General features: G+C 41.6%; 1 protein-coding gene across 1 annotated transcript; it reads left to right on the top strand.

Annotated features, from left to right (window-relative positions):
• The first annotated feature begins 27 nt into the window (after window positions 1-27).
• Window positions 28-26,588, top strand: Ercc1 (DNA excision repair protein Ercc1). The gene is made up of 7 exons (XM_080282636.1): window positions 28-100; window positions 7,133-7,179; window positions 9,731-9,872; window positions 14,038-14,171; window positions 20,556-20,750; window positions 22,898-23,083; window positions 24,960-26,588. The coding sequence occupies exons 3-7, from the start codon at window positions 9,746-9,748 to the stop codon at window positions 25,176-25,178; spliced, it is 861 nt and encodes a 286-aa protein (XP_080138762.1). The 5' UTR covers window positions 28-100; window positions 7,133-7,179; window positions 9,731-9,745; the 3' UTR covers window positions 25,179-26,588.
• Window positions 26,589-27,813: the final 1,225 nt, after the last annotated feature.

Raw genomic sequence — 27,813 nt, 5'->3', positions numbered from 1 at the left:
AGTGGGATGCGTGACGGTGAGCAAATGTATCGGTGTATTGTACAGGGCTTATGCTCTTATATTGAATGTTGATTAATGTTTAATACTTTAATAAGGGCTGGTGAGGTAACTCCTTTATGTAAAAGCCATTGACTTGCTGTCCCCAGGCTATTTTATTCGGTTTAACCGCCAGAAACTTCGAACTGGAGGAAAGGGGTATTATTAGAGAATTCTATGAATGTCTTGCTAGATACCTTAATCCCGTGAGGGGCGGCCACAAACAAATCTCCTCCATGTTGCCCTGTCATCTGCCATTTAACTGCCCTCCCCACAGCTCACATTCCCCTCTTTCATATAGCCTACCTCTCTATTCCATCTCTTGGTCTCCCTCTTCCCCCTCCACCTTACTCAGATACACTCTCATTAGTCTCTCACTGTCCATCCTCTCCACATGGCCAAAGCACCTCAATGATATTTTCTTCTAATGCTTTCTATCATATCCACACCCACACCACAATGCTCTTCACTTCCTAATTTGTCAGTCTGTCACTCCATGTAACTCCAAATGCTCCTCTTTGTTAACTCATTTCCACTGCTCTCACTCTTTGACTTGTGGTCTTCCAACAAGGTCCAAGCTTCACTTCCCTACCAATATGTTAAAGTTGGTGCTGGGTAACAATACTGTCATGCAGCGATTTTTTTTACTTCCATGCTCACTTCCCTATTTCTTATCGCAGATTTCAAAGAACCTGCATCCTTTCTTCCGTGCTGTACCCTTTCAAGCGCTTCATCCTCCACATTTCCATCCTTAGGCTACCCATCACACTGCCCAAGTACAGTACTTAAATGTACTCACATTTTCCATTTCCTCATCCTCCAATCTCACTGTACATTCAGTGACTTCATTTCTCTCAAAGGCTGTAGCTTTACTTCTCCCTACATTCACCTTTAGATTCCAGTTCTTACACACTCTCCCAGCCTCATTACGCCTTGCAGTTCCCCATTGTCTTCACTTAACAATACAGTATCATCTGCAAACAGCAGTACAGGAAGTTTCCAGATGCTGCCCTCTCTCATTAGGGCCACTCCAACATCCAGTGCCCTACCTTGGGGTTTGATGAAATACCGAATTAATGGTCATTTACTGATTTGGCACTTTTAATAGGAAAAAATTATATTCTCTTTCACCATTTAGGTTCATACACAACTAATTATCTGAAATTTGGTGAAAAATTTGTGTTTAAGTGTTAATACAAGTCAGGTTTCTGAGCAAAAACTTGCTAATGGTAGCAGAAGTGTTTTGCATTTAGCACGACAACTCGACTTCCCAAACTTCAGGTCTGTATAAATACCAGTATTTATTTAGCCAATACCCTCGTCAGGCACAAAATGATCCACAGGTATACATGATAAGTGATGAGAAGGGTGGGTGGTGAACTGAATGAAAGGATGGCAATGATTGATTATGTGTGTGTGGATGAAAGGATGCGAAGGTGTGTAATGGATGCAAGAGCATATAGAGGTTGGGGGAGTGGACTTTCTGATCACCACTTGGTGGTGGTCATAATCAAGGTCCAAGTAAAATGGAGAAATAGAAGAAGGGAAGGACGGGAGGAAGGAGTAGGCACAAGGAGAGTGGAAAGCTTACTAGAGGATGAGAAAAAGGCAGAATATAAGAGAGAAGGTGGAGGAGCGATTGGGTAAATATGGATTGGAGCAGATGGAGGACGTGGAAGGTGTGAGCAAGATATTTACAGAATAGATACGTGCAGCATGTGAGGTGGTGTGTGGGGTGAAGAGATGACAAAAAGGGGTGCAATTAACAGCATGGTGGAATGAAGAGGTGAGACAGGCTGTGGCACAAAGGAAGAAAGCATATAGTGAGTGGATGAGAAATAGGGGCATGGAAGAAGTGGAGAGACGGAAGAGAGAGTTATATGTAGAGAGGAAGAGAGAGGTGAAAAGATTAATAAGAGTGGATGAGGAATTTGAAAGGAATTTGAGTGTAAAGTGGAGGGACTGTAAGAAAATGTTCTGGAAAGAGGTAAAGAGAGTTAGACAGGGTGGCAGTGAATTTAGTTGGGGAGTGAAAAATAAAGACGGTAGATTAGTGGAGAAGGGAGAAAAAGTGAGCAGATGGAGAGAAAACTTTAATGAATTGTTGAACATAGAGAATGAAAGTAATGTGAATATAAGTGTCTGGGGAATGGCTAGGAGAAGGAGGGATGTGAGAAGAGGGGAAGAAATCAGTAGAATGGAAGTTGTGGAAGCAACGAAGAAAGTCAAATTGGGGAAAGCCTCAGGAATTGATAGAGTGTGTGGTGAAATGCTGAAGCATGGGGGAGAGATAGTAATAGAATGGATGTGGAAGATGTGCAGATTGGCATGGGAGGAAGGTAGAGTCCCGGAGGATTGGAAGTCAGGTATAATTATTCCCTTGTAGAAAGGGAAAGGGGAAAAAGAAGTGTGTGTTAATCATAGGGGCATTTGTCTTCTTAGTGTAATAGGAAAAGTATATGGTAGGATACTTATTGACAGAGTTAGGGAAATAACAGAGGAATTAGTTGGAGAAGAGCAGGGAGGTTTTAGGAAGGGAAGAGGTTGTGTAGATCAGATATTCATTCTTAGATCTTGAGTGGAAAAGTTTCTAGAGAAGGGAAAGAAGTTGTATGTGGACTTCATGGATTTGGAGAAAGCATATGACAGGGTGGATAGACAAGGATTGTGGAAAGTGTTAAGAATATATGGAGTAGATGGGAAGTTGTTGAATGCTGTGAAGAGTATGTATGAGGGGGCTAAGGCTGTAGTGTGTGTGGATAGTGAACTGAGTGAATTTTTCTATTTAAAGGTTGGGTTGAAACAGGGATGTGTCATGTCTCCATGGTTGTTCAATCTGTGTATGGATTGGGTTATAAAAGAGATACAAGGTAGGGCAGTGGATGTTGGACTGGCCCTAATGAGAAGGGCAATGTTTGGAAACTCCCTGTACTGTTGTTTGCAGATGATACTGTGTTGTTAAATGAAGATGAAGGGGAGCTGCAAGGCTTGGTGGATGAGTTTGGGAGAGTGTGTAAGAAACTGAATCCAAAGGTGAATGTAGGGAAGAGTAAAGTTATGGTCTTCGAGAGACGTGAAGTCAGTGAATGTACAGTGAGGTTGGATGAGGAGGAAATGGAAAATGAGAGTACATTTATGTACTTGGGTAGTGTGATGAGTAAGGATGGTAGTTTGGAGGGTGAAGTGCTTGAAAAAGTACAACAAGGAAGAAAGGTTTCTGATTCATTAAAAACAGTGATAAAAACAGGGAAGAGAGCATGGAAGTGAAAAAGTTACTGCATGACAGTATTGTGATGCCAACTCTAACGTATGGAAGTGACCTTGGACCTTTTTGGAGGGACAAGTCAAGAGTAAGAGCAGTGGAAATGAGTTATTTGACAGGAGCCTGTGGAGTCACATGGAGAGACAGACTGAAAAATGAGGATGTGAAAGAGCATTGTGGTGTGGATGTGGATGTGATAGGAAGCATTAGGAGAAGCACATTGAGGTGGTTTGGCCATGTGGAGAGGGTAGACAGTAAGAGACTGATGAGGAGAGTGTATGTGAGTGAGGTGGATGGGGAGAGAGGGAGGTGGAGGCCAAGGATGAGATGGAGGGATGGAGCAGAGAGGTATATGAGGGAGGGGGGTGTGAGCTGGTAGCAGGACAGTGAAATGGCAGGGGACAGGGCGATGTGGAGGCGATTTGTTTGTGGCCACCCCGTTTGGGATTAAGGCGTCTGGCAATAGATAGATAGATAGGTTTAAAATGGAATATGTGTGTAGCAGAGAGGAAAAGTTTGAATGCACTGTAATGGAGATGAGGTGTCTGAGGAGTATGTGGGGAGTGACACTTATGGATCGAGTGAGAAATGATGAAGTGTGAAGGAGAACTGGAGTTGTGTGGGAGATGGCTGATTGAGTTGAGCAGAGGGTGTTGTGATGGGTTGAGCATATGGAGATAATGGATAATGAGCAATTGGTGAAAAAGACAACTAGATATGATGTGAGAGGTGTAAGGCTGGGAGGAAGACCACGAATAGGATGGATGGACAATGTGGAGAGAGCGCTGGATGTGAGAGGGATGTCTGTTGAGCAAGGACGAGTGGCTGTGCGTGATAGAAATGATTGGAGAGAAATTGTGAATGAATAAATGATGACACAGCCCTGAGGGGATATTCATCCGCATTTGATCTGATCAGGTAAGGGGATGGTTCCGTTATGATGTGTCAGGAGTAAACCAGCTCTGCTGTCGCGCTCTGCTGCGGATGTCACTGATTGTACTGCACAGTTGACTCTCGTGCAGTGTGGTGCGATGAGAATCTGTCCCTTCTCCCCTTGCGGCTAAGATGCGAATGAATGTGTTTGAGTGGATGAGTAAATTGAGAGTGTGTCGTCCTGTCTCGGCTGCCTTCCTTTCCTTGGGGGAAGCAGCCTAGGTATATAGATAGATAGATAGTAAATCAATATTTATGGAAAACAGAAGTCTGTCATTGTGTGTTGGCATTCTATGGGGTAAATGCCCAGAATCCTGATTTTTTTATTAAGTTAAATTAAGTACAATTTTTTGACGAGATTTCAGATACTGTAATTAGGTGTGTATGAACCTATATGGTGATAAAAATCATATTATTTTCCTATTAAGTGCCGATTCGGTAAATTACCACTGATTCAGTATTTCATCTCACCGCCTAGCTTGTATCTCTTTTATAACCCCATCCATATGCAGACTGAACAACCATGGAGTCATGACACATTCTTGTTTCAGTCCAACATTCAGATAGAAAAATTCACTCAGTTCACTATCCTTATGCACTGTAACTTTGGCATCCTCATACATATTCTTTACAGCATTCAACAGCCTCCCATTTACTTCATATATTCTTAATATTTTCCACATTCCTTTGTCTGTCCGCTCTGTTATATGCTTTCTCCAAATCTATGAAAGCTGCATACAACTTTGTTCCTTTCTCTAGAGACTTTTCCACTTAAGACATAAGGATGAATATCTGATCTAACATAACCTCTTCCCTTCCTCAAACCTTCCTGTTTTTCTCCAACTAATTCCTCTGTTAGCCTATTTCACTGACTCTGTCAGTAATTATCCTACCATATATTTTCCCTATTAATGTACAATAAGAAGACAAATGTCCCTATGATTACCACACACTTCTTTATCCCCTTTTTCCATGTACAGTACCATTAAGCCCTCACATCTAACAAGTAATGGGTACCAAAAAACACTTGTTAGATGTGAATACATAAACATATGGGGAAAAGTATAATAGGCAAAAAAAAAAAATGGACCGAACCCCTATTTTGACCCTGTTTTCACTCATTGTGTAAGTTGTTGGAGTTAATTTAAGTCATATAATCATACATTGTGATATAAAATAAAGGAGAAATAATGTGGACAACTCATGTGAGTGAAGAATGAGGTGTGTGGGTAAGACGAAAGGTGGTATCTGAGGCGGGAAACGAGGCTACTGGGCCATTCCTCCTCCCTCCTCCTCACCTATGCCACCACCACCACCACCACAACCACCACCACTACCACCACCACCACCACCACCACCACCACCACCACAACCAACACCACCACCACCACAACCAACACCACCACCACCACTACCACCACCACCACCACCACCACCACAACCAACACCACCACTACCACCACCACCACCACCACCACCACCATCCTTCTCCCTCCTCTCGCTCTCAGTGTCTTTCATGATGCCTCCCTAAGTTTTGTTATCTTTTCATCTGCATTCTTTTCCTCCCCAATAAATCCAGAAAAGTCATCAGGATTTTCACCAAGAAGATTCTCTGTGTTCTCATCATCGTCACTCAACAGTCTCTTGTCCTTCATTTCCATCGAGGGTTGGGCCGACATGACATGAGGCATAAACCACCACCAAACGCACTGTAGATGGGAATTTAGGCCACTTAAAATGGCAAGAGGTGGCTATACAACGTGACAATACGTACGTATGGCGAGGACTGAGGTAGGAGACTGGGGATAGGCTGTGTGTGAGGGGAGGGTGGACGTCAGTGATGTCACACACTCGGCCAAGGTGGTGGCAGATTTGAACCAAGCACCCGGGATTTTTTTTTTGTTAGATTCAGAACTTCCTTATTTGATACGAATATGGGTAGAGGTCCAATAGTGTCGTTAGATGCGAATTTGTTAGATGTGAACTCGTTAGATGCGAGATCACACTGTATAGAGGAATAATTATACCTGACTTCCAATTCTCTGGGACCTTACCTTCCTCCCAGGCCAATCTGCACATCATCCATATCCATTCTATTACTGTTTCACTCCCATGCTTCATCATTTCACCACACACTTCATCAATTCCTGGGGCTTTCCCCATTTTCACTTTATTCATTGCTTCCACTACCTCCATCATACTGATTTCTTCCTTCCTTCTCACCTCCCTCCTTCCCCCAGCCATTCCTTAGCCACTTATGCTGACATTACTTTCATTCTGTATGTTTAACAGTTCCTTAATGTGGTCTCTCCATCTGCATACTTTTTCTCCCTTCTCCAATATCAGTCTACCATCTTTATCTTTCACTCCCCTACTAACTTCTTTGTCACCTTGTCTAACTCTCTTTACCTCCTTCCAGAACATTTTTGTACATTCCTGCCACTTTACACTCAAATTCCTCATCCACTCTCTTCTTACTCTTTCTTACTGGTACCAACCTTTTCACCTCTCTCTGACTCTCTGCATATTACTCTTTCCTCTGTCTCTCAACTTCCTCCATGCCTCTGCTTCCCATCTACTAACTATATGCGTTCTTTTGCACTGCAGCTTGTCTCACCTCTTCATCCCACCCATAAATGGAGACCAAAATTAAAATGCTCACCACTAATATTATGTTATTCTAAGTAGTTTCTCTTCTATAAATGTCCAATAAAAGTTTAAGCTTCATTTCACCATATCCAATGGGTATTTCAGTGACATTATATTCCAGAATTAGGGCAGCTTCTTTGCTTTGGCATTTCCACTGCAAATGCGTCTTTATTAAGGTTTCTGTGTCATCCTGTTAGTGATTTCTCTGATTGTGATGTGCGACTTTCACCCTACAATACCTCCAATCTCCAGCTCTGGCACGGCAGCTGAAGAGGCCTAAACTACACCTTCTCCATAAGGTAAGCTGCTTTTCAAGGTCTGAGTGGGTTTCAGGGTTTGGTAACGTTGGGTTGGTCAGTGACATGTAGGGGGTCTATGGGGATCCCCCCAGTCAAGACGAGGTTAGGTTTAATTTGGTTGTATTAAATTTGTTTGGGCAGGTTAAGTTTAATTTGGTTATGTTTGTTAGGGCAGGATAAGTTTAATTCAGGTAGGTTTTCAGTATTTCAATAGATTCGGATTTTCTTAAGTATCTGACTTCAGGTGACGTATTTCAATTGATATTGTTAATTTTATTCTGTAGCGATCTGACTTCACACCCCTGTAAGGGTGGGAGTCATTTGTGATAAAATTGTCAAGAAATCCTTGGACAAACTCACCCAGTACATGGCAGACATTGCATCGAAAACCAAACACAACATGCGGAGGAGGATTATGTACCTTCCCAGGCTTGCAGAAGTCGACTGCTCCACGCTGATTTGGTATTGTCAACAACGTGCTGCTGGTGTGCTGCTGTGTGGCGCGGAGCTGAAGGCTGCTGCTGACAAGTTCACAAGGTTACACGATGTCCCAGACTTCAAGGCATCCGAGGATTGGCTCTTCGCTTTCAAGTTACAATGTGGACTTACCAACCATAAGGCCCATGACAAAGCTTTGGACGCCAACGAGAAGGGAGTGGAAGAGTTTCGACAGAAGGTGAAGCGCCTGATCGACAGGGAGGGTTTCACTCCCTGTCAAGTTTACAACACTGACGAAACTGGTCTATTCTATCGCTCGCTGCCAATGAACACTCTAGCAGAGAAGATGGAGAAGCATGTACCTGGACACAAGCTCTCCAAGCAACGGATATCTGCTTTGCATTGTGCCAATGCTAACGGCATTCACCGGCTCAAGCCTGTTATTGCAGGCCGTGCAAAGCAGCCTCGGTGCCTTTGTGGGTTGATGGATGTCCTTCCTGTCGTTTGGTACCATTCTGTGAAGGCTTGGTTCACAGCCAAGATCTTCAGAGACTGGTTTCACCAGCACTTCGTCAAGGAGGTCATCCATTATCAGACAAAGACACTGGGAATACCACGCAACCAGGTAAAGTCTCTCCTTCTTGTAGACAATGCACCTACGCATCCGTCTGACAAGGAGTTGGTGGCTGAGAATGGCCGCATTAGGTGCATGTTGTTGCCTCTTAATACTACTGCTCTCACCCAACCAATGGACCAAGGAGTGATCGTGGCTATGAAGAGGCTGTACCGTTGGAAGTTCCTGGACGAGGTGGTGGTTGTTCTCACGGATGACGATGAGTGCAGGGAGGGACGGGACACGCAAGGCCAGCGGACTGTAGAAAACCTTCACTGCTACAACCTGAAGTCAGCCGTCTACAACTGGGCCAGTGCATGGAGGGAAGTCACTGTCAAGAGTCTAGTGGTTGGTCTCGTCTGCTTCTCGGAGCTGATGTGGTGCATGACTTTCTAGGTTTTGACGTGGGTGACTTCCATGCATTTCTTTGTGCGGCTGGTGATGAGGTGGATGTAGACGAAGTGCGTGAGTGGTTGGATGACGACGAGGGCGATCCTGGGTATCAGAACGTGTCTGATATCGAGATCGCATCTTCAGTTGCAGGTACAAGTACCCAGCTGGAAGATTCCAATGAGAACAGCGAGGATGATGCGGACTCCTCTCAGCTCACCATTACTCCAGCCATCCCCAAGCTGGGCGCACTTCGGGAGCATGTCGAGTTCATTCTGGACTACCTTGAACACCCAGACTGCGACAGGGAGATGGGGCCCCCGAGACTTGTGGAGGAAGTGTGCGCTTTTAGGCAACGCAGCATCAATCACCAGAACTTTTAAAATCAGGTACAGTAGTTTAATATTTGGGTTATATTGTTTAATCATGCTGCATTTTATTCATTTATTTTTTTTTAATACTGTATTATGGAAATTAATGTGGGTGACTTACCATCTGCAAATTCATTTTCAGTGTGACAAAGGATAAGCACAACATAACATGGTGAAAAATGTATTAGGACTTTAGAAAAGAATTTATTTTACAGATTTCCTAAATTTTTCACTGTTTTTTGTATATCATTATCATAGGTGAGAGTTATGATGTTTGTGGTTATGTTAGTTTAGATTATGATCAAACAACGAGCCTGTGGAGGTTTATATCCAAGGGGTGGTTTGGGTTTATTGCTCAAGTAATGCCATCCAGGGATGTGTGAGGCTGGTCAAGAGAGTGAGTTTTACGCCAGGTACTCCTTTTTTGGATAAGGGCTAAGGCGTTGCCCCTGGGTAGAGGACTTTGGTTTGGAGCGTGTAGCATTTTATGACCGGATGCCCTTCCTGATGTCTACCAATGACCCTTGGGTGGATTCAATCCTCCGACCCTTCGGTCAGAACGGAGCGCTCTGACCCACTGAGCCACGGCTGCTCATCTTAAATGTCAGGACCAACTTGCCTAGCCCTGGGTTCCTGTGCTGCTCTGTGGGGTGACATGGGATTGGATGATGGATGGATGGATGGATAGATATGGTGTTTGCCATGTAATTTATACTTCAAGCTCTTTTTGTCATTCCAGGTCTAAGAGGTCAACATGATGGAGGATGCTGATGATCCTGCTGAAGTTGCAGCTGTCAGCACCTCTCAGACCAATATAAAATCAGGCTATATTGATGTTAACAAAAAGCATGTAGGAAGTGGCTCTTCTTCATGCTTCACAAGTGAGTACCTGGTATGTTCTGTCATGTACACAAAGTTCCTTTATGATCAAAGTGTATAAGATTGTGTTGCCTTTGTTACCATACCCTTTTCAGTGCTTAGGGTTAGTCAGCCCTTGGTCAGATTTGATTATCTGTCTGACTCTAGTCAGTGTACATATAAGGCTGCAAAATACTGCATCAACCTTGGTTACCTAATGATGACTTTTCACACTTCTCGATCTCTAGCAGCTGCTGTGTTCAGTCCGTTTTCACTGAGGTCATACTGTATGTCCCTGTCCCAAGTCTATTTCAATCAACCTCTTGCAACTCGGTGTTCACACCTCTCATCCTGCACACCAGGTTGTCATCCTTCATCCTCACCACATGTCCAAACCATCTCAATCTTCCCCTTCTGATCACATCACTAATACTGTACATTCAAGTCCCTTCCATCTTCTCAACCCTTCCTTTGCAGTCTAAACCCCTCAGACTTGTCACCCAAGGATGAAGTACAAATGCATCTGACCATTCTCATCTCTGTACATTTGAGCCCATATATATCCACCTTAACTACCCAATTCTTACTGCCTACAGCATTACATTCCTAACACAAGTTGCATATAAGGACCCCTTAGTAAAGAGAGAGGACCCCTTCAGTATCGGGAGAGGCAACAACTCCAGAATCTTCTTCCATCCACTCATTACCTTTCCTGTGTCACAGCAAAACTCCAAGTACTCAGTAGACCCTCCACCAATGTTAATCCTTTTCAGCCTGTCTCCTCCAGTATGCACTTCTGTATTTAATGCACACTCAAAATCAGCATTATTTTGCAGCCCACCTCTAATACCACTACAGTACATCTCTCATACACCCACTTATCACAATCACTGCAAAAAATGGGCTTATTTCCCACACCATTATGGCAAACTGTTTATGGCCATGCTTCTTTTGCTTTGAGAGTACCACCACCTGCTCTAGATATTATCACATTTCTTTTATCCACATATACTGTCAGACTCAGATACCTCGTTCCCTCTCTCCACATCATAAATCTTTTCTCTGCTACATCTTATTCCTTGCTGTCAACATCTATTCATCTACATAGAACACCTCTCATGGGAGTCCAGTTCTAAAGCCATATGAGAGAGCTTGAAGCACCAGAATAAACAATAAAGGGCTCAAAACTGACCCCTGATGCACACCAGTGGTCACGGAAAATTCGTCATTTAATTCACCATTCTGTGCCATCTGGGTGGGAACACCCTCATACATTGCCATAACCATTCTAATCAGCCATTTCTCAGTTCGAAGCTTTCTCATTGCCAACTTCATGTAATACATAGGCACTCTGTTGAAAGCTTTCTCCAAATTGACAAAAACAGAGCACAACTCTCTGTTCCTTTACAGTTTTCCTGAAGCTGTCAGACAGTGAATATTGCATCAGTAGTCTGTTTGCATGATTTAAACCCAAACATAAGTTCATCATTATTCACCCTCTCTTATCATACCATCCGGGACTCCCCATTACTTTCATTACATGGTCCAAAAGCTTAATGCCTCAATAATTTCCTCTTCCTAGGGCATCACGCATCCCCTTTTACATATTTACAATCATGCTTTTCATTCAGTCATCTGAAGCAACACATATATAACTGAATTTATTATATTAGTAACTAAACCCACTCGTAGTGTTGTGCGTCCTACCTGCATGAGATAATAGTGGTGCTACTGCTGCTGCTGCTTTGATCAGATTGTAGTGTCCCTAACCCTTCTGTACAGCTACATTAAAAAAAAAATAGTGCACTGCCATTACTTTGCTGCTACCACTACTTGTATTGCATATATATACATTTTTAAGATAATTTTTCTACAGTTATTTTATACCAGTACTTTGTATCTTCATGTTGATGCTTACATCACTGAAGTATGTCCAGGTGCGAGTATGGTGTCTGGTAATGAAACTCAGAATAACATATGTCATTATATATTGATTTCACCCATAGGAAATGCATGGATTGTGAAATATAATATCAAATTATTTTCTGAACTACCAATTCTATGTTTATCAGGTTAATTATACAATATACAAGGTGGTCCATATACTGTACAGTGCACCTCTCCTCCTCTGCTGGGTGAATTCTTTTGTGTCGTGAGGACAGCTCAGTTGCCATTATCAATGACTGTCCTGTGTAATTTATTTCCTACTCCCAGTGCCACATCCATGGCCACAACAGCATCCTGAGCCATCCCTATGCCTCATTAGATTCTGTCAGATAAGTTTCTAATGGAGTGCTGTTTACAGGTCATCCTGTATATCAAGAGACAAGTTATCAGTAGTTAACTGTAGCTGTTAATAATTGCAAGAGTTAGGAAAATAACTTAGGAATTAATTTGACAGACTGATTTTTCCTAACAATTACAAAACTTATTATTTATAAGAGCTTAATACAGTATGAAGTTGGTGGAGGCTGTAGCACTATTAATTGATGACTTTACCTTGAAGTCTCCAGTCATATTTTCATTGATAGTTTATTAACTTGGTAAATAATGGATTGATTATTTTCCTGATGAAAAGAAATCCATCCATCCATCCATCATCTAATGCAATGTTGCCCCATGAGGAGCGTAGGAGCCCGGGACTGGGCAACTTGCTCCTAACATTTGAGATGAGAGTGACCAGCCTCACTCATCCCTGAGTGGCATTTTGTGAGCAGTACACCCCAACCACCCCTTGGATAAAAAACCTACACAGGCTCAATCTGATTGGAGCGCCATAACTACCCACTAAACCACCAGGTACCATAATTTGGTTATGTGGTTACCACCCAACATAGTAAATGGCATCCTGGTATAAAGGAAACCATTAGGCTTGTCACTCAGTGTAGAGTCACGCATAGGAAGAAGGAAGAGGAAAGAATGAAGGAAAGACAGAAGAGGGAGTATAAAGTCACCCATAGTCAAAGGAAGAGGAAAGAATGAAGGAAAGAAAGACAAGAGGAAGGAAGGAAGAGAGGAAAGAGCAGACACCCAAAGCAGCACTACATTGAGTGAGTGGATGGTGGGCATCCACACCCACTGCATAAAAAATGAACAGTTAATCATGCTTCTGATGTGAAGCCAGGACTCCAGATGCTTGAATGATGTGTAAGTATGAATGACTCTGTGAACCTTTAATTGGGCATGCTGTTAATAATTCTCCCACTTTCATATTCTCTTTCTAAGTTTCAGAATTCTTGCTGCACCTCATCTTCTTAGGGAGGAATAAGGGATGATGATGGTGATGATCAACTCTAGTTTTAACCTTTAGAATCTCTGAAATGTCTGTTTTGTTCAAGGTGGGCCCTGATAGGCTGATGCTCAGGGTACAGTTATATCTTACTTTGGTTTTCATTGGTACCTGCATCCCATTGTGGTGAAGACTGACCTCCCTTTACACACTCACCTCAGTCCAAATTTGCAGTCTTAATACTGTACTGAGTACAAGAGCTGATATCAAGGGAAATTAATTGAAAGTTAATTGAAACTGAGATTAATTAAGAATTAATTGAAATTCATGAATTAATTCAGATTTTTTTATCATTAACTCTTCTGAAGATTAAACTAATTAAAATGAATTAATCTGTTTGGTTAATTGACCAAAAATAAATGACTGGCCTATCATTAACTCTCTTCTGAAGATTAATTAAGATGAATTAATCTGATTGGTTAATTTACCCAAAAAACAAAAAAAAATGACTGACCCATCCCTGCCCTCCAATGCAAATTCCACAAATGAATCAGATTCATAATCCAGTTATAATACCTGAGAAGGTATGTTGACCATCTTTTGATATAATTAATGTCACCTGCCAATTGAGTGAGACATTAATGACATTGGAGGAAGTTCATCATGCCTCGCTTGGCTTTATAACTGGAGACAAGAAACAGTGCTTCATCTCCTCAACTAACTGAGTCTGGGTTGATATCTTAGGACACCATTTCCTATGCTTTGTAGTGTTCACTTTATGTTTTTTAACCTTGCAAAAATTTTTCTTTTCTAGCCAAACAGAAACATGTTTATTGGTAGTGGAAAACTATTAATTAGAGTACCAGTATTATGGTAATTGGCTATATACTGTATATTATAATAATATATTACAATTTTTCTCAGCTCTGTACAGCATTTTTTTTTTTTTTTTTTAATAGAAGCATTTAGCAGTCTCAAGAAGTCAGAATTCTATGAGGAGCCACCAGCAGAAACAGTGTCAGCAGGGGAACAGAGCTCATCAACAACAAACAAACCTGCTTCCAAGTTCTCTGTTATTGTGAGCTCAAGGCAGGTAAGTACTTAATACACTTTTTTCATATAACTTATATGACAAGTTGGGAGATGGTGGTTGAGTCAATAGAGAGGTGGTCCACTATCCCAATGAGCATGGGTTTGATTCCTGGCAGGGGCAGGGAACAGGTTAAAGGATTTGTATTTCATGAAAGTACGAATAGACCTTAGTGATCTACCAATGATCTGTTGACAAGTTATAAAAAATGTCTTTTGTAATTCAGTATGAATACACCAGTCCTGGATGAGACAACCTTAGTACATACTCAGTATTAATGGTGGGTGTTAGTGCTGAAGTGATGTCATGCGGAGGTGTATGGTATGTAGAATTACTGGGCCTAAGGGAACAGGCTGTCAGAGTCTATGTCCACAATCATGCACATTAAAAAAAATTATGTATATAATAACTTCAGGGGCTTGAATGATGAGGTGATGGAAGCATGGCCCATTGAATTAGGCAGACTTGGGCTGTCTGGACATTGCTATTTCTTACCCTGCCTTAGGGTGGGAAAGGAGGTCAGGATGGTGATGAGGATGATAATGATGACCACTCAGCTTCTTACATGAGCAGTTAGAGCTGGCAGTATGGAATATAATGCAATAACTAATTATAGAGCTATGTTTATTATGCCCTCATGGAGCATTGGTAGAGCAACATGAGGAGGAAAAGATAACACACTGACATTTAATAATCAGACTTCAGTCCTCTGATAAAGTAATGGGAAGAAGTAGGCTGGGAACCAGATGGAAAGATGAAACCCATAGCATTCCCTGAACAGGATACAACATTATTAGAGAGAGGGGTAAAATATTAAGAGTAAGGGCCGTGGAAGTAGAACTGTTAAGAAATATGCGTGAGTAATGCTGACTGGGTACGATCCATATACATATATATATATATATATATATATATATATATATATATATATATATATATATATATATATATATATATATATATATATATATATATATATGTATATATATATATATATATATATATATATATATATATATATATATATATATATATATATATATATATATATATATATATATATATATATATATATATATATATATATATATATACTGTATATATATATGAAAGAGAATGTTTGGTTATCTATCTGTCTGTCCTTCCTCTATGGAAATGAGGAAGAATGCATACAGAACTCTTGTATAGCACTGCCGGGTGTAATGTTTTACAACAAATTGAGAGATGTACATTACAGTTGCTAAAATTTTGTGAAATTTGCTAAAATTGCAAAAATGCAGATTTTCTTAGTGTCCCTCTGTCAGTCCAAATTGGAACTACACATTTTTTGGTGCATCTAATAAAGCTTTCTGGAGTGTCAGAGCAGAGCAGGCCTTGTGAGCAGCACAGGCGGGGTGAGGAGAAATACATATAAATTTGAGGGAGGGATAGGCTTAGAGAATATAATTTAGAATACCTGATGTATTATTTATGATAATGAGAACCGACAGAGGATATTCAGATTGATTGATGATTCTAATGACAAAATTGGAACTAAATTTATTGTACATTGCAGTTGCTAAAATTGAAAAAAAGTGGAGTTTGTTAGTGTCCCTCTGTTGGTCCAGATTGGAGCTATACATTTTTCTGTATGTCTGATGATACTTTTCAGAGCGTCAGAGTGGAACAGGCCGGTCAAGCGGCACACGCAGGGTGAGCAGAAACACACATGTAAATTTGAGGGTTGGGCACACAGAATGTTATTCGGATTAAATTGATGAATCGTATAATTGGGACTAATTAAGAATTTTCAGATTGATTGATCCATATATGAGGGATCCCCAGTCCAAAGGGGGTAAAGCCCGAAAACTAAGTTTGCCACAAATTGCTTTCAAAGTTTGCTGACCTTATATTCACTTGTAACTTAGCTATCGCTAATGATAGAGCAGTGATTTCATAACACAACATAGATCCCAATGTGTTTTAATGATTCACCCCTGCTTCCCGTGCGATCAGCGAAGTTAAGCAACGTTGGGTCTGGTTAGTACCTGGATGGGTGACCGCCTGGGAACACCAGATGCTGTTGGCTCGTTCTCCGTACATGTCAAGTGGGGTTGGTGGAGGATTAGTGCCCCTCCCTGTAAAACAATTAACTCTAAGCCGTTGGCCACCCCGTTTGGGATACATGGCGTCTGGCAATCAATGATCAATCAATGAAAAAAATTTGATCAATATCCTTCTTTTTTTTTTTTTTTTTTTTTTTTTTTTTTTTTTTTTAATCTACCCCAGCCATTCAGGTGCCAACTTAGGGAGCGAATTGCGACGCTATATTATATACGTAGAAAGTTATGTAATGCCACTCAGGGATGAGTGAGGCTGGTCACTTTTATCTTAGATGTCAGGACCGACTTGCCAAGCCCTGGGTTCCTTCGCATCTCATGGGGCAATGTAGGATTGGATGATGGATGGATGGATGTACACTTATATCCATATAAAGAAATATACATACAGTGATAATTAGATAGATACACAGATAGATATAAAGGTAAACAGATGGCCAGTAATAGGTAGATAGACAGATTTTATGAAAGATTGATAGATGAAGGATAGGTAATGGTAGATGGGTAGACATAATAGATGGGTAGATGATTATTACACGGCTACATAGATAGATGGGTAGATAGATAAGTAGATGATAAGTATGTAACTAGAGAGCTGGAAAGACATGATAGGGAAATGGATAGATAGTGAGAATGATAGAAACAAAAGACATCTCTTTAACTCTTCAGCCCAAAATGTGTGACCAGTCGCAATGCAGGGCCTGCTTGCTGTCTCGATTCTCATTGGTGCATGCTGAAACGTGTGGAAGGTAACAGATGAGCTCATGTTTACATTCCAGATCACCACCTTTGGACATGGTCAGGATGTGAAAAGTTGTTAAGGGGGAATATGGCTGGAAATACACTTTGTTTTCAAAGGCTTTTCAGCCAACTTTGTAGTGCCATAAGGGAAGTATCTCCACCAACCCAACTTAGCGGAAGGGCCAAAATCCAGAAATTGGGAGATTGGTGCAAAGTCCCCTTTAGACTGGTGACCCCTCATATATACAGTGATCCCTCAATTATCCGGACGTGTTCAGTATCCAGACGCTGGACCTTGGCTCTGTTAAACCATTATCCAAACTTACTTGCTATTATCTGGACGTAAAAGTGCCCGAGAACTTCGGCCGGCTAGCCGACATGTCCAGACATTCGGTATCGTGGCCACTGGGCTTGAGCCATGAGCCCGAAGTAGTTCATAACCCACAACCAGAGCTAAAATGTCCGTCTGCCCATGCACTGAATGATCAGAGTTGCACACTCATCCAATCACTCCCATGAACCTCCAGCACCTGAGCAATACGACTTTAACCGGCAGGTGGTGTCAAAACATCCGTATGCATCCCCACCCAATGTCTAGTATCGTGCAAGCTGTTTCCTCACTGCCACTGAGATTGTAACACAGACCACAACCCACAAGTACATGTTCGGTGACAGTGCCCATCCGCCTCTCCACCGAACATCGAAAGTCGTGCTGCCATCGTGCTAAATCTTGCCCAGCCGCCACCACCATCGAACAGAGACCACTTGCCACAAGTACATGTTCAATGACAGCTCCCGTCTTCCTCTCTGGCAAAGGTCGAAAATCTCATGGCCTCCAGGAGACACACACACCACACACACAAAGGGAGAGAGAGAGAGTCCTTCCCCTGCGATGATTACAATATCAGTACAGTAATTTCTGTACCAGTGCGTATGATAGTACTGTATTGTACACAGTACAGTACTCTGTGTGTATGTACAGTACAATACTCTCCATTCGGTATGGATATTCATGTCAGTACCGCAGTCAGCCACCTTTGCCAAGCAGCCCTATTGGGATAGGTTAAGTTTGGTAAGGTCAGGTAAAGGAAGCCTATGTAATTTTACCTGGGAAACACACTGAGCATATCTTTGAGAAAATCCTGTGGTTAGTTTTGAAAGGACAAGGCGAGCGTGGTTCCTGGCTGAGGGGTACAGGTGGCCACCATGCATGTAACACAGACCACAAACCACGAATACATGTTTGGTGACAGTGCCCGTCTGCCTCTCTATCGAAGGTCGAAAGTTGCGTGGCCACCAGGAGACAGACATACAACACAGAGAGAGAGAGATTCCTTCCCATGCTATGATTACAATAAGAGTATCAGTACAGTAATTTCTGTACCAATGCATATGATAGTATGGTACTGTACTGTACACAACACAGTACTATATGTGTGTATTTACAGTACAATACTGTACTATACAATACACTTCCATTCGGTATGGGTTTTCGTTTCAGTACCACAGTCAGCCACCTTAGCCAAGCAGCTCTGGTGGGATAGGTTAGGTTTGGTAAGGTTAGGTAAAGATAACCCACGTAATTTTGCCTGGGAAACACACTGTGCATATCTTCGAGAAAATCGTATGGTTAGTTTTGAAAGGATGAGGCCAGTGTTGTTCCTGGCTGGGGGTTACCGGTGGCCACCGCGCATTTAACACAGACCACAAGCCACAAGTAAATTTGCAGTAAAACTGCCTGTCCGTCTCTACAACGAATGGCAGGAGTACCCCGACCTCAGGTATTAGTGCAGAAACCCCCTGCCCTGCACACCTGTCCACTTCCCTATTGAATGGTCAGAGTTACCTGGCAGGCCACATTAGTCACACACTGCCTGAGGCGGTGATCTGCTGGTCATCCGCTGTTGCCGTCATGTACTAACCCTTGCCTGGGCAAATGGAAGTGAACCTTATATACAGATGTGAGTTTGCTGCATGTTGCATCCTCTGTGCTTGAAAGCTACTGTTGGGTGCAGTATGGCAGCGCTGTACTGCTTGCTGGCAAACAGAAGCCCGCACCTCAGTTCCCACCTTTCTGCCCCTCATGTGTGGTAGCGCTTGCAACGATGGCTGTGATTGTGGTTGCATTTGTGGTGGTTCCCTACCTTCTTCAGGTTGCAGCCCTGCTCTGCTGTATTCTTGTGTGTGTGGTGATGGTCTCACCACCACCTGAGAAGCAGAAGAGGAATGTTCTGAGTCTGGAGAAAAAGCGTGAGATAATGAGCAAGGTTGATGCGGGCTGCACCACAGAATGCATTCTTTGCGAATATGATCTAGCCCATTCAACATTGTTTTATATGAAGAAGTCACGCGACAAGCTTACGCAGTACGGACAGGACCTTGCTGAAAGCACACGTCGCGGTGGCAGGCTGACGAAACTGGTCTGTTCTACCGCCTCTTGCCCACCAACACCCTGGCTGAGGAAAGGGAGAAGTCTGTGCCTGGTTGGAAGTTGTCCAAACAACGTGTCTCTGTTTTGTGCTGTGCCAACTCAAAGGGATTTTCAAGTGCCTGTCCAATGTTAGCAGTAGTAGTAGTTGCAACCCAAGGGTCATCTAAAGCATGAATGATGTGGAGTGCTTGCTTAAGTTGCCATTTTCCTGTGGTCCACTATCCACCTGTTAGGGGATACGGAAGTAGCCAAAGGACATTTGTATAATTAGACAGTTGACCCACCTGGTTAACTGTGTGAGTGCCACCACATGCAAGTGTCCCTCACTTGCACCTATAATATTGTTAACTAACATCAATATGATTGTCTTTTCAAGTGGGGCAGTTAGGAGATAAGAGAGTCAAATTTAGATATGGTATGGATGTATAGTTTTGCATATACAGTAATACCATATACCCCTTGAGACAGGTGATGGTGAATTTCATTCTAAAATGCACCATTTTTGCAATCCCCAAAAACCATTTTTCATAAGTTGTAAGCAAATATTACAAGCATCTAGTTTTTGTGACACAACTCAGGTGAACATGTGCAGGAAGGGTAGGCAATCCTAATGCTGTAGTTTATGGATTACCAGCTGTCACCATTTTTGTAAATCAAAGTGTTACATGCCTTGAATCTGTAGATGGGGTGTAAGTGGTGTAGTGTATTCTGAAAATACCAGTAATACAGTTCAGTACAGTACCTGTAATTTGCCTGTTAATTCAAATCACATAACACTGTCTGTATGAAAAATCCTGCTTTTCCCACACAATACAGTAATGAACAGCCTAAGGGGTAAGAGAGAATATAACCATTCTCTTGACTACATAGTACATATTTTTAAAATCAGCAAAAACTTTTAATAGTATTTGGACCCCCAGTTATGGTTTTTATAATGACAATACTGTGTTCCTATCTTTCACTCAGCTAGGTTGTTAAAATTTTTGAATGTGTAGAATGATAATTTACTTATAATGTTTTTTAATTTATTATCTGAAAGTGGTATTAACTTAATAATATTGTTGCCATTTAAGATAACATATGCTAGCATAGTTAACTTTTTCATACACCACACAGAGAGGTAACCCCATCCTGAAGTCGATTCGCAACGTCCCATGGGAATATGGCGAGATTGTACCAGACTATGTGATGGGGGCTACCACCTGCGCTCTCTTCCTCTCCCTCCGTTACCACAACCTCAACCCTAATTACATTCATGACAGACTCAAGCTGTTAGGACACCAGTATGAACTGAGGATCCTGCTGGTCCTGGTGGGTTTTGCATACAGTCTTGTGATCCTACCAACTCAAAGATTTATGTTGGAGGACAAGAATGAATAGATGAATGTGCAGATTGTTATATGAGATGTATGACCAAATGAGTAACCAAGAGGATGGATGATTATTGAATAACAGAGGAGAATGGAATATCAGTGTTGGAGAGTTAAAAGGAGGAATCACAGGTATCTCAAAGCTATTAACAATTTCAGCCTCATGAATGCTTATGTATGTGGATTTTTCATTTGCGTTACAGGTGAAATTCATACTGCTTGCGGCATTGCTTCTCTGTGTTTTGAGTTATTTCATTGTTGGTATGTGGTGGTAACATTGTAGGCTAGGCATGACTGAAACCTGAAGAGTGTGGTTTGAGTTTAGGGTTTGAATTCCTTTACTTCCCTGGTACAGTGTGTTGAGGAGTTGGCATCCATATGGGGAACGCACAGGGTATGGTTAGACCACGACTGAGAGTGTTAATTGAGTATATACAGCTACTACCCCCCAAGATTTTTGTATTAGTACTAATGCATAAAACCTTGGTTTAACCCCTTACCATCAACTGTAGTCTAAGTGCCTTCCCTGTCACGTGACCATGTTTGCTGTTTTTTGCCTGATTTTAAGAATAAGTAATTCAGTAACTACAGTATTAAAAATTGAGAAGAAATGAAATTACCATTACAAACTTCTAATATTCAGCTTTCAGATGAGATTAGAATGAGCTTTATCAGACGTATAATTTCCTCCCTCTGACTTCAAGCCAAAACTTCGAACGTATATTTGCTCGAAGTGGCAGACATCGTGGTCGTCACAGGTGATTAATACAAAGTTGAGGTCTGTTCATTCATCATTTGCTCCTTGGTCATTTGCCAATCAGCCTGACTGGAGGACTGGTATTGCAATGAGTCATTTGAGGATTGGGCATACATATATTACTCATAAGCTGTTGTTAACCAGTGGTGAAGGGTGAGTGCCACCTATTTGCCAAACTTGTCATGTGCCCTAATCTGTGAGGCATAGTTTGATAGATTTTGCCTGGTTTGCCCGTGAGCATAGGCTCTGTGGTTTGGAAGGGGTGCCTTTCAGAAAACTACTTGGCAGTGATGCACCAATAAAGAAACTAGTTTAGTTTCTTAAATCTGTCAGCCTATTTCATTTAATATAATTGTTATAGTCAGATCCTCCTATTTGAAGGTACTGTATTTTGTTAATTTTGAACCTTGAGAGCTAGAAGGCTGATCTTGTAAGACAATTTTCTAGTTTTCCTGGTTAATTGTTACATTTCATACTTATACCGTTGATGGCAGAGAATAGCCTTGCAGCAGCAGTGTCAGGCACTACTGTGCCAAACTTCTTATAAATCAATCAGCCAATCCCTTAGTCATTGCTCTACAGCCATTGTAAATATTACCTCATATGAGAGATGCAGCTTGGTCCCTGCGAACCTTCATTGTGCCTCATATGAGGCACAAAACTGGAGGCTGAGAGGGAGTCATTTGATAAGTGAAAATGGCCATCAAAAGAAATTGTGCATATTTTGCAAATTTGTCTGTCACCATGCCAAATCCATTAGTAGCAATAAGGACAGAGGCATGTGTTTTTGTGTGCAGTCCTCAGTCCAGTGTGCCATAAGTCTTTATATTATTTACGAAATTGTTAAAGCTCCAGTTCATTCAAGTTGCACCAGTAAGGGTCACCGATTCACCAGTCTCTTTCACCCTTAATGCTTACTTTAAGATTGTCCCCAAAGTTGACACACTAAGAGCCTAGCATAGCTGATTGTATGATAACCTGTTACCACTTATAGTACATTGAATGATATCCAGTTTCACAGCTGAAGTAACCTTTTGCATACTGAGGGTGCTTTGTCAACAGGAGATGAAGTGACAGGTTACTCGTCAGTCACAGTTACCTAAACACGTATGGTACACAAAATAATAAGAGCAGAAAACTCAAGAACCACTTGTCACACATGTGAGAAAAGATAACTCTTAAGTGTTTGTGCTTCAGGTTGGTGGTGATAGGGTTCTGTGCAGTACTGAAAAGAAAAAAAAGTATTGCCCTGCATTATATGTGATCCTCAGACTGCAGTGGCATTGATTAATTGTTTTGTTACTATCATCTCAAATTGTTTGGAATTGCAGGTAGACGTAAAAGACCCTCACCATGAATTAAAACAACTAACCAAGATCTGTGTTCTTGCTGACATGACGTTGATGTTAGCATGGAATCAAGAGGAAGCTGGTCGCATTATTGAGGTCTACAAAATGTTTGAGCACAAGCCACCCGACCTTATCATGGAAAAACAAGACTCAAATCCTTACTCCATGGTATGTCTTCTCCGATCAAAGAACTGATTCAGAATTTGTATTTTCAACAGTACCATTGGTGTTAAGACATGTTCCAGTATGTAATAGATGACATGTATAAAATATTAAAACCAGATGGTGGATCAGCAGTATTAAAAGCTGTCGTTCAGTAAAAGAATTGCTAACGAGCATTATAAAGCCGCAAAAAAGTAAAGATAAAAATGTAGGTACTGCAATGTGTGGTGCATTTGTCTTGGGGGGAATAGGGGCAAGAAATTCCATGAAGCAGTTATGGCCACTGTCAGTAGCTAAATCAGACTTTTGTCTTTTCCTAGTATATTAGAAGCAAGTATGTACGGTACTTGCACCATCATTAGGCCTTCGAATTTTGACATCACCATCATTAGGTTTTCTAATTTTGGTAATGAAGAATGTACTGTCCATGAACCTGAGATTGTTGAAGTTCTTAATGTTTTATTTCATCTGTACGTTGTAAGTAAATATGTATTGGTAATTCCATCAGCTTCTGTGATATATATTTAGTAGCTAGCATAATTAGTGAGTAAAAAGTGAGAGAGATGCCTTACTTAGCAGTCAGATAAACTTATGATCAACTGAACTCCTGTGCCATATAAAAATTTTCATAAGTTTTATAGAACTCAAGGAATGAATAATCAGAGCCTTTAAATAAACTTACATAACTAAGAACTGGCACAGTGCCTTATGAGTAGAAGTTGGTAAATCTGATTCGAAACATAACCATCTTGTCATCCAATTATCTTAACATGTAATTTGCAAGGAGTTTGAAACTAGTATCTGGAAGTTAGTTAGTTAGAAACAAATGAAAAGAATCTATCTATCTGTCTATTGCCAGATGCCTTAATCCCGTAAGGGGTGGCCACAAACAAATTGCCTCCATGTCGTCCTGTCCCCTGCTATGTTATTGCCCTGCTCCCAGCTCAGACCCCCCCTCCCTCATGTACCTCTCCACTCCATCCCTCCATCTCATCCTTGTCCTCCCCCTCCTTCTCCCCCCCTCCACCTCCCTCTCCTCCCCCCCTCCACCTCACTCACATACACTTTCCTCGTCAGTCTCACACTCTCCATCCTCTCCACGTGGCCAAACCACCTCAGTGTGTTTCTCCTAACGCTTCCTATCACATCCACATCCACACCACAAAACTCTCTCTCATCCTTATTGGTCATTCTGTCTCTCCATGTGACTCCACAGGCTCCTTTCAAATAACTAATTTCCACTGCTCTCACTCTTGACTTCTGTCCCTCCAACAAGGTCCAAGCTTCACTTACATTGCTCCAGGACAATGTCCCTGTCAATGTGGCACAGATGCCAGTGGCTGAAGCTGTAAATTGTTGCCTCATGACCCTTACTCACCCTTGTCTGTTTGCCCACTTGCATGGCCACTATTTTCGGAGTGATGATGAAGTCATCCACGTCTTTTGAGGCATATCCGGAGGCTCAAGATACGACCATCTGCAACAGGATAGCAATGCTTAAATGTCGGTGGACAAAGTGCATTGAACTTAGGGGCCATGTAAAAATACAAAAACAGTCCTTCCCCTTTGAAGTTTTTTGGGTGGGGCCGAGAACTTTTTGAAGGACCCACTAACAGTATTTATTAGCTTTTTCTTGCTGTCTCCATACAGTTTTACTGACTTTGGTGAAACAATATGCAATAACAGAGTTAGGTACGTCACCATTAACCCCTTCACAACACTAGTTTGCTCTCTTAGTTGAATAAAATCATTTGAAAGTTGCAAAAATAAAAGAAAAATGTCATCAAACTGAAGGGATTAAAGGGTGATAGTATTGCTTTAATAGTGCAGCACCACTACTGCAGTAAACTCACTTTATTTACATGATTACATTCTCTTGCAGCTTATTGATGCTCTGACAACAGTGCGATCTATTAATCGGACTGATGCCATGACTCTGTTGTCCACGTTTGGGTCATTGGAGAAGATTATTGAAGCCAGTGAAGAAGAGTTGGCTGTCTGTCCTGGTTTAGGGCCACAGAAAGCTGTCCGTCTGCATAGGGTTTTACACCAACATTTCAGGAAGCCTCTATACCAGAATGCCAACAAACCACTACTTTAAACTTCACAATTTTCACATAATACAGTAAATTAGTTCCCCAAGAATTTTCTTTATAATAGAACAGGAGTATGCTCAGTAAACTGTACCTATAGTGAATGTAAATTATTCTTTTATAATTTTATAAACACTGTCAGCACCTTTGAATGCTTAATGGTTAGATGGTTTTGTTTGATTCTGTGGTACAGCTTTAGCATAGCTTACAAGGATCACCTCTTACTGTATGGGGTAGAAAGTTTCCATCAACCCCATCAGTACCATGCTTATCTCTGATGTCTTGGATACCCATGATAAGATGTCCATGACTGAACCTCTTCTAGTTTACTTTGTCTATACATGCAGGTCTGACTGCTTCAGTTACCTTTCCTCTTCCTCTTTCCCTGATATACTCTCCTGTTCCACCCATTTTCTTCCAAGCCACATATGATCTTCCACTTCCAATAGACCTCATAGTTTCACTGTCAGAGACTTTCTTGGGCATCTTATCTAAGCGCATTCTTTGAACATATCATTACCATTTCATTGTACTTCTCTTTATTCATCCAATTTTTGGATATTCCTTTATGTGCAGTAATATAGTCATAGCACAATATGTCATAATCAGGTAGATATGTCTGGTGCATAGGAAGAGAAGACACATTCATCCTCTGGCCTAGACGACCAAGAATGTGTGATGTATGTCAGCACATGATGTAACTCACGGAAGCCAATTAGTTCATGTCGCGGAAGTGTGCTAGATGCCATACACACACATATGCACACATGACATCCAGCCGGAAGTCAGGCCATAATATATATGCAGAAATCAGGAGTGGGAGACAGAAGGGGAGAGAAGGAAGTGGAGATAAGAAGGAGCCAGAAGGAGATTGAGTAGAGAAGGAGGTAGGAGCCCGTAAGTGATTAGCTGTCATTCTGGCAATTAGTGGGTCATGTCACTCTGTGAACAATGTAACTGTTGCAGTAAAACCCCACAACCTCAGAGTGTCTCTGCCTCACCTTTACTTATGGTACAAGAGAGACAGAGGGGGGAGTGAGGCAGAGGAAGACCTACAAATATACAATCTCCCTTGTGGTCTCTACTTACCAAGGTACCTACCTACCTATCACCTTATTAGCACCATTAATCTCCTCCCATAAGAAGTTTTTTATATAGAAGATTTACTGCATATTGTCCCGAGGATCAGCACAAATAGCATAAAATGCAAATAAAATGAGCATTAAATATATGTAGAAAAAGGTATACAGGTAACATTCCCAGCTCCAGAGCAGTGTCTGTTTTTTCCACCCATTTACCCCACCTCCATGTTATATTTACCTTTTATTGTATGTATAACCACATAATCATTGAGTTATCTGGACTGCCCTTTTTTGGACAACATTACTATTCAGGCAACATAATATGCATTAAATTTGGAAGAGAGTGCATGTTTAATTTTCCTGGGTATTTCGTTCCTATTACTCATTATTGTATGCACTATTATGAACCTCTAAATATCTACAAAAAAATTATGCAAAGTCTAATCCATGTAAATGCACACTTGAAAGAAGGAAAACAAAACAGTAGTGATTTAGGTTACTTGTTTGTTGTTTGTGTTTTCACTTTTGTGTCCATTATTTATGGTTTTGTGCAGCTTTGTTGAACCTCTTAAAATGGGCCATCAACATTCTTGTAGTCACTGCAGTAAGTTTTTGGCCAGGAATGTGCAAGGACTGAAGTGTGCCTGCAGTGACAAGTGGTTCTATCTCCTGTGAGAATTTGGGCTGACAATTACCCATTCATAAACTGGAGCCACTGACTGGCCTTCCAGTAAACTAATGTCATTCTCAGCAAAGCAGTCAGTCAGTTATGCAATAAACTACACAGTTTATCAGTAAATCAGTCAAAAACTCATTCAGTCAATGTACGGTAATTCAGTCATTATGTCAGTCTGTTGATAAATCTATCTCTATCTATCTATAGCCCGACGCCCTAATCCCGCAAAGGGTGGCCGCAGACAAAACGCCTCCAAGTCACTCTGTCACCCACCATTTGACTCCCCTCCCCCCAACTCACCCCCCCCTCCCTCATATACCTCTCAACTCCATCCCTCCACCTCATCCTCGGTCTACCCCTCCCTCTCCCTCCCTCCACCTCACCTACATACACCCTCTTAGTCAGTCTTTCATTCTCCATCCTCTCCACATGTCCAAACCACCTCAGTGAATTTCTCCTAATGTTTTCAACCACATCCACATCTACCCCACAACGTTCCTTCACTTCTTCATTCGTCAACCTGTCCCTCCACGTCACTCCACATGCTCCTCTCAAGTAACTCATTTCCACTGCTCTCACTCTTGACTTGTTCCCTTCTTGCAAGGTCCACGCCTCACTTCCATACGTCAGGGTAGGGATCACAATACCATCATTCAGTGACTTCTTAACTTCCATACTCACCTCCCTATTTCTCATCACTGCTTTCAGTGTACCAACAACCTTCCTTCCCTGCTGTACCCTTCCATTTACTTCATCCCCCAAAGTTCCATCCTAACTCATCACACTACCCAAGTACTTGAATGCACTCACATTCTCCATATCCTCACCATCCAACCTCACTGCACACTCTGTGACTTCATTCCTCTCAAACACCATAACTTTACT

The sequence above is a fragment of the Coenobita brevimanus genome, chromosome 94 (genome assembly GCF_032717465.1).
Source record: "Coenobita brevimanus isolate Jiangsu-jjx chromosome 94, ASM3271746v2, whole genome shotgun sequence".
NCBI classification, from domain to species: domain Eukaryota; kingdom Metazoa; phylum Arthropoda; class Malacostraca; order Decapoda; family Coenobitidae; genus Coenobita; species Coenobita brevimanus.
The sequence above is the reverse complement of the archived record's forward strand: the minus strand, read 5'-3'. Positions and strand labels throughout refer to the sequence as shown.

What these genes read in the sequence shown, in the direction of transcription:
- Ercc1 (XM_080282636.1), top strand. Translation starts at nt 9,746, where the DNA reads ATGATGGAGGATGCTGATGATCCTGCTGAAGTTGCAGCTGTCAGCACC. An exon ending in CTCTTCTTCATGCTTCACAA is followed by an intron (nt 9,873 to 14,037) that starts GTGAGTACCTGG and finishes TTTTTTTAATAG; the next exon opens with AAGCATTTAGCAGTCTCAAG. An exon ending in ACTCAAATCCTTACTCCATG is followed by an intron (nt 23,084 to 24,959) that starts GTATGTCTTCTC and finishes ATTCTCTTGCAG; the next exon opens with CTTATTGATGCTCTGACAAC.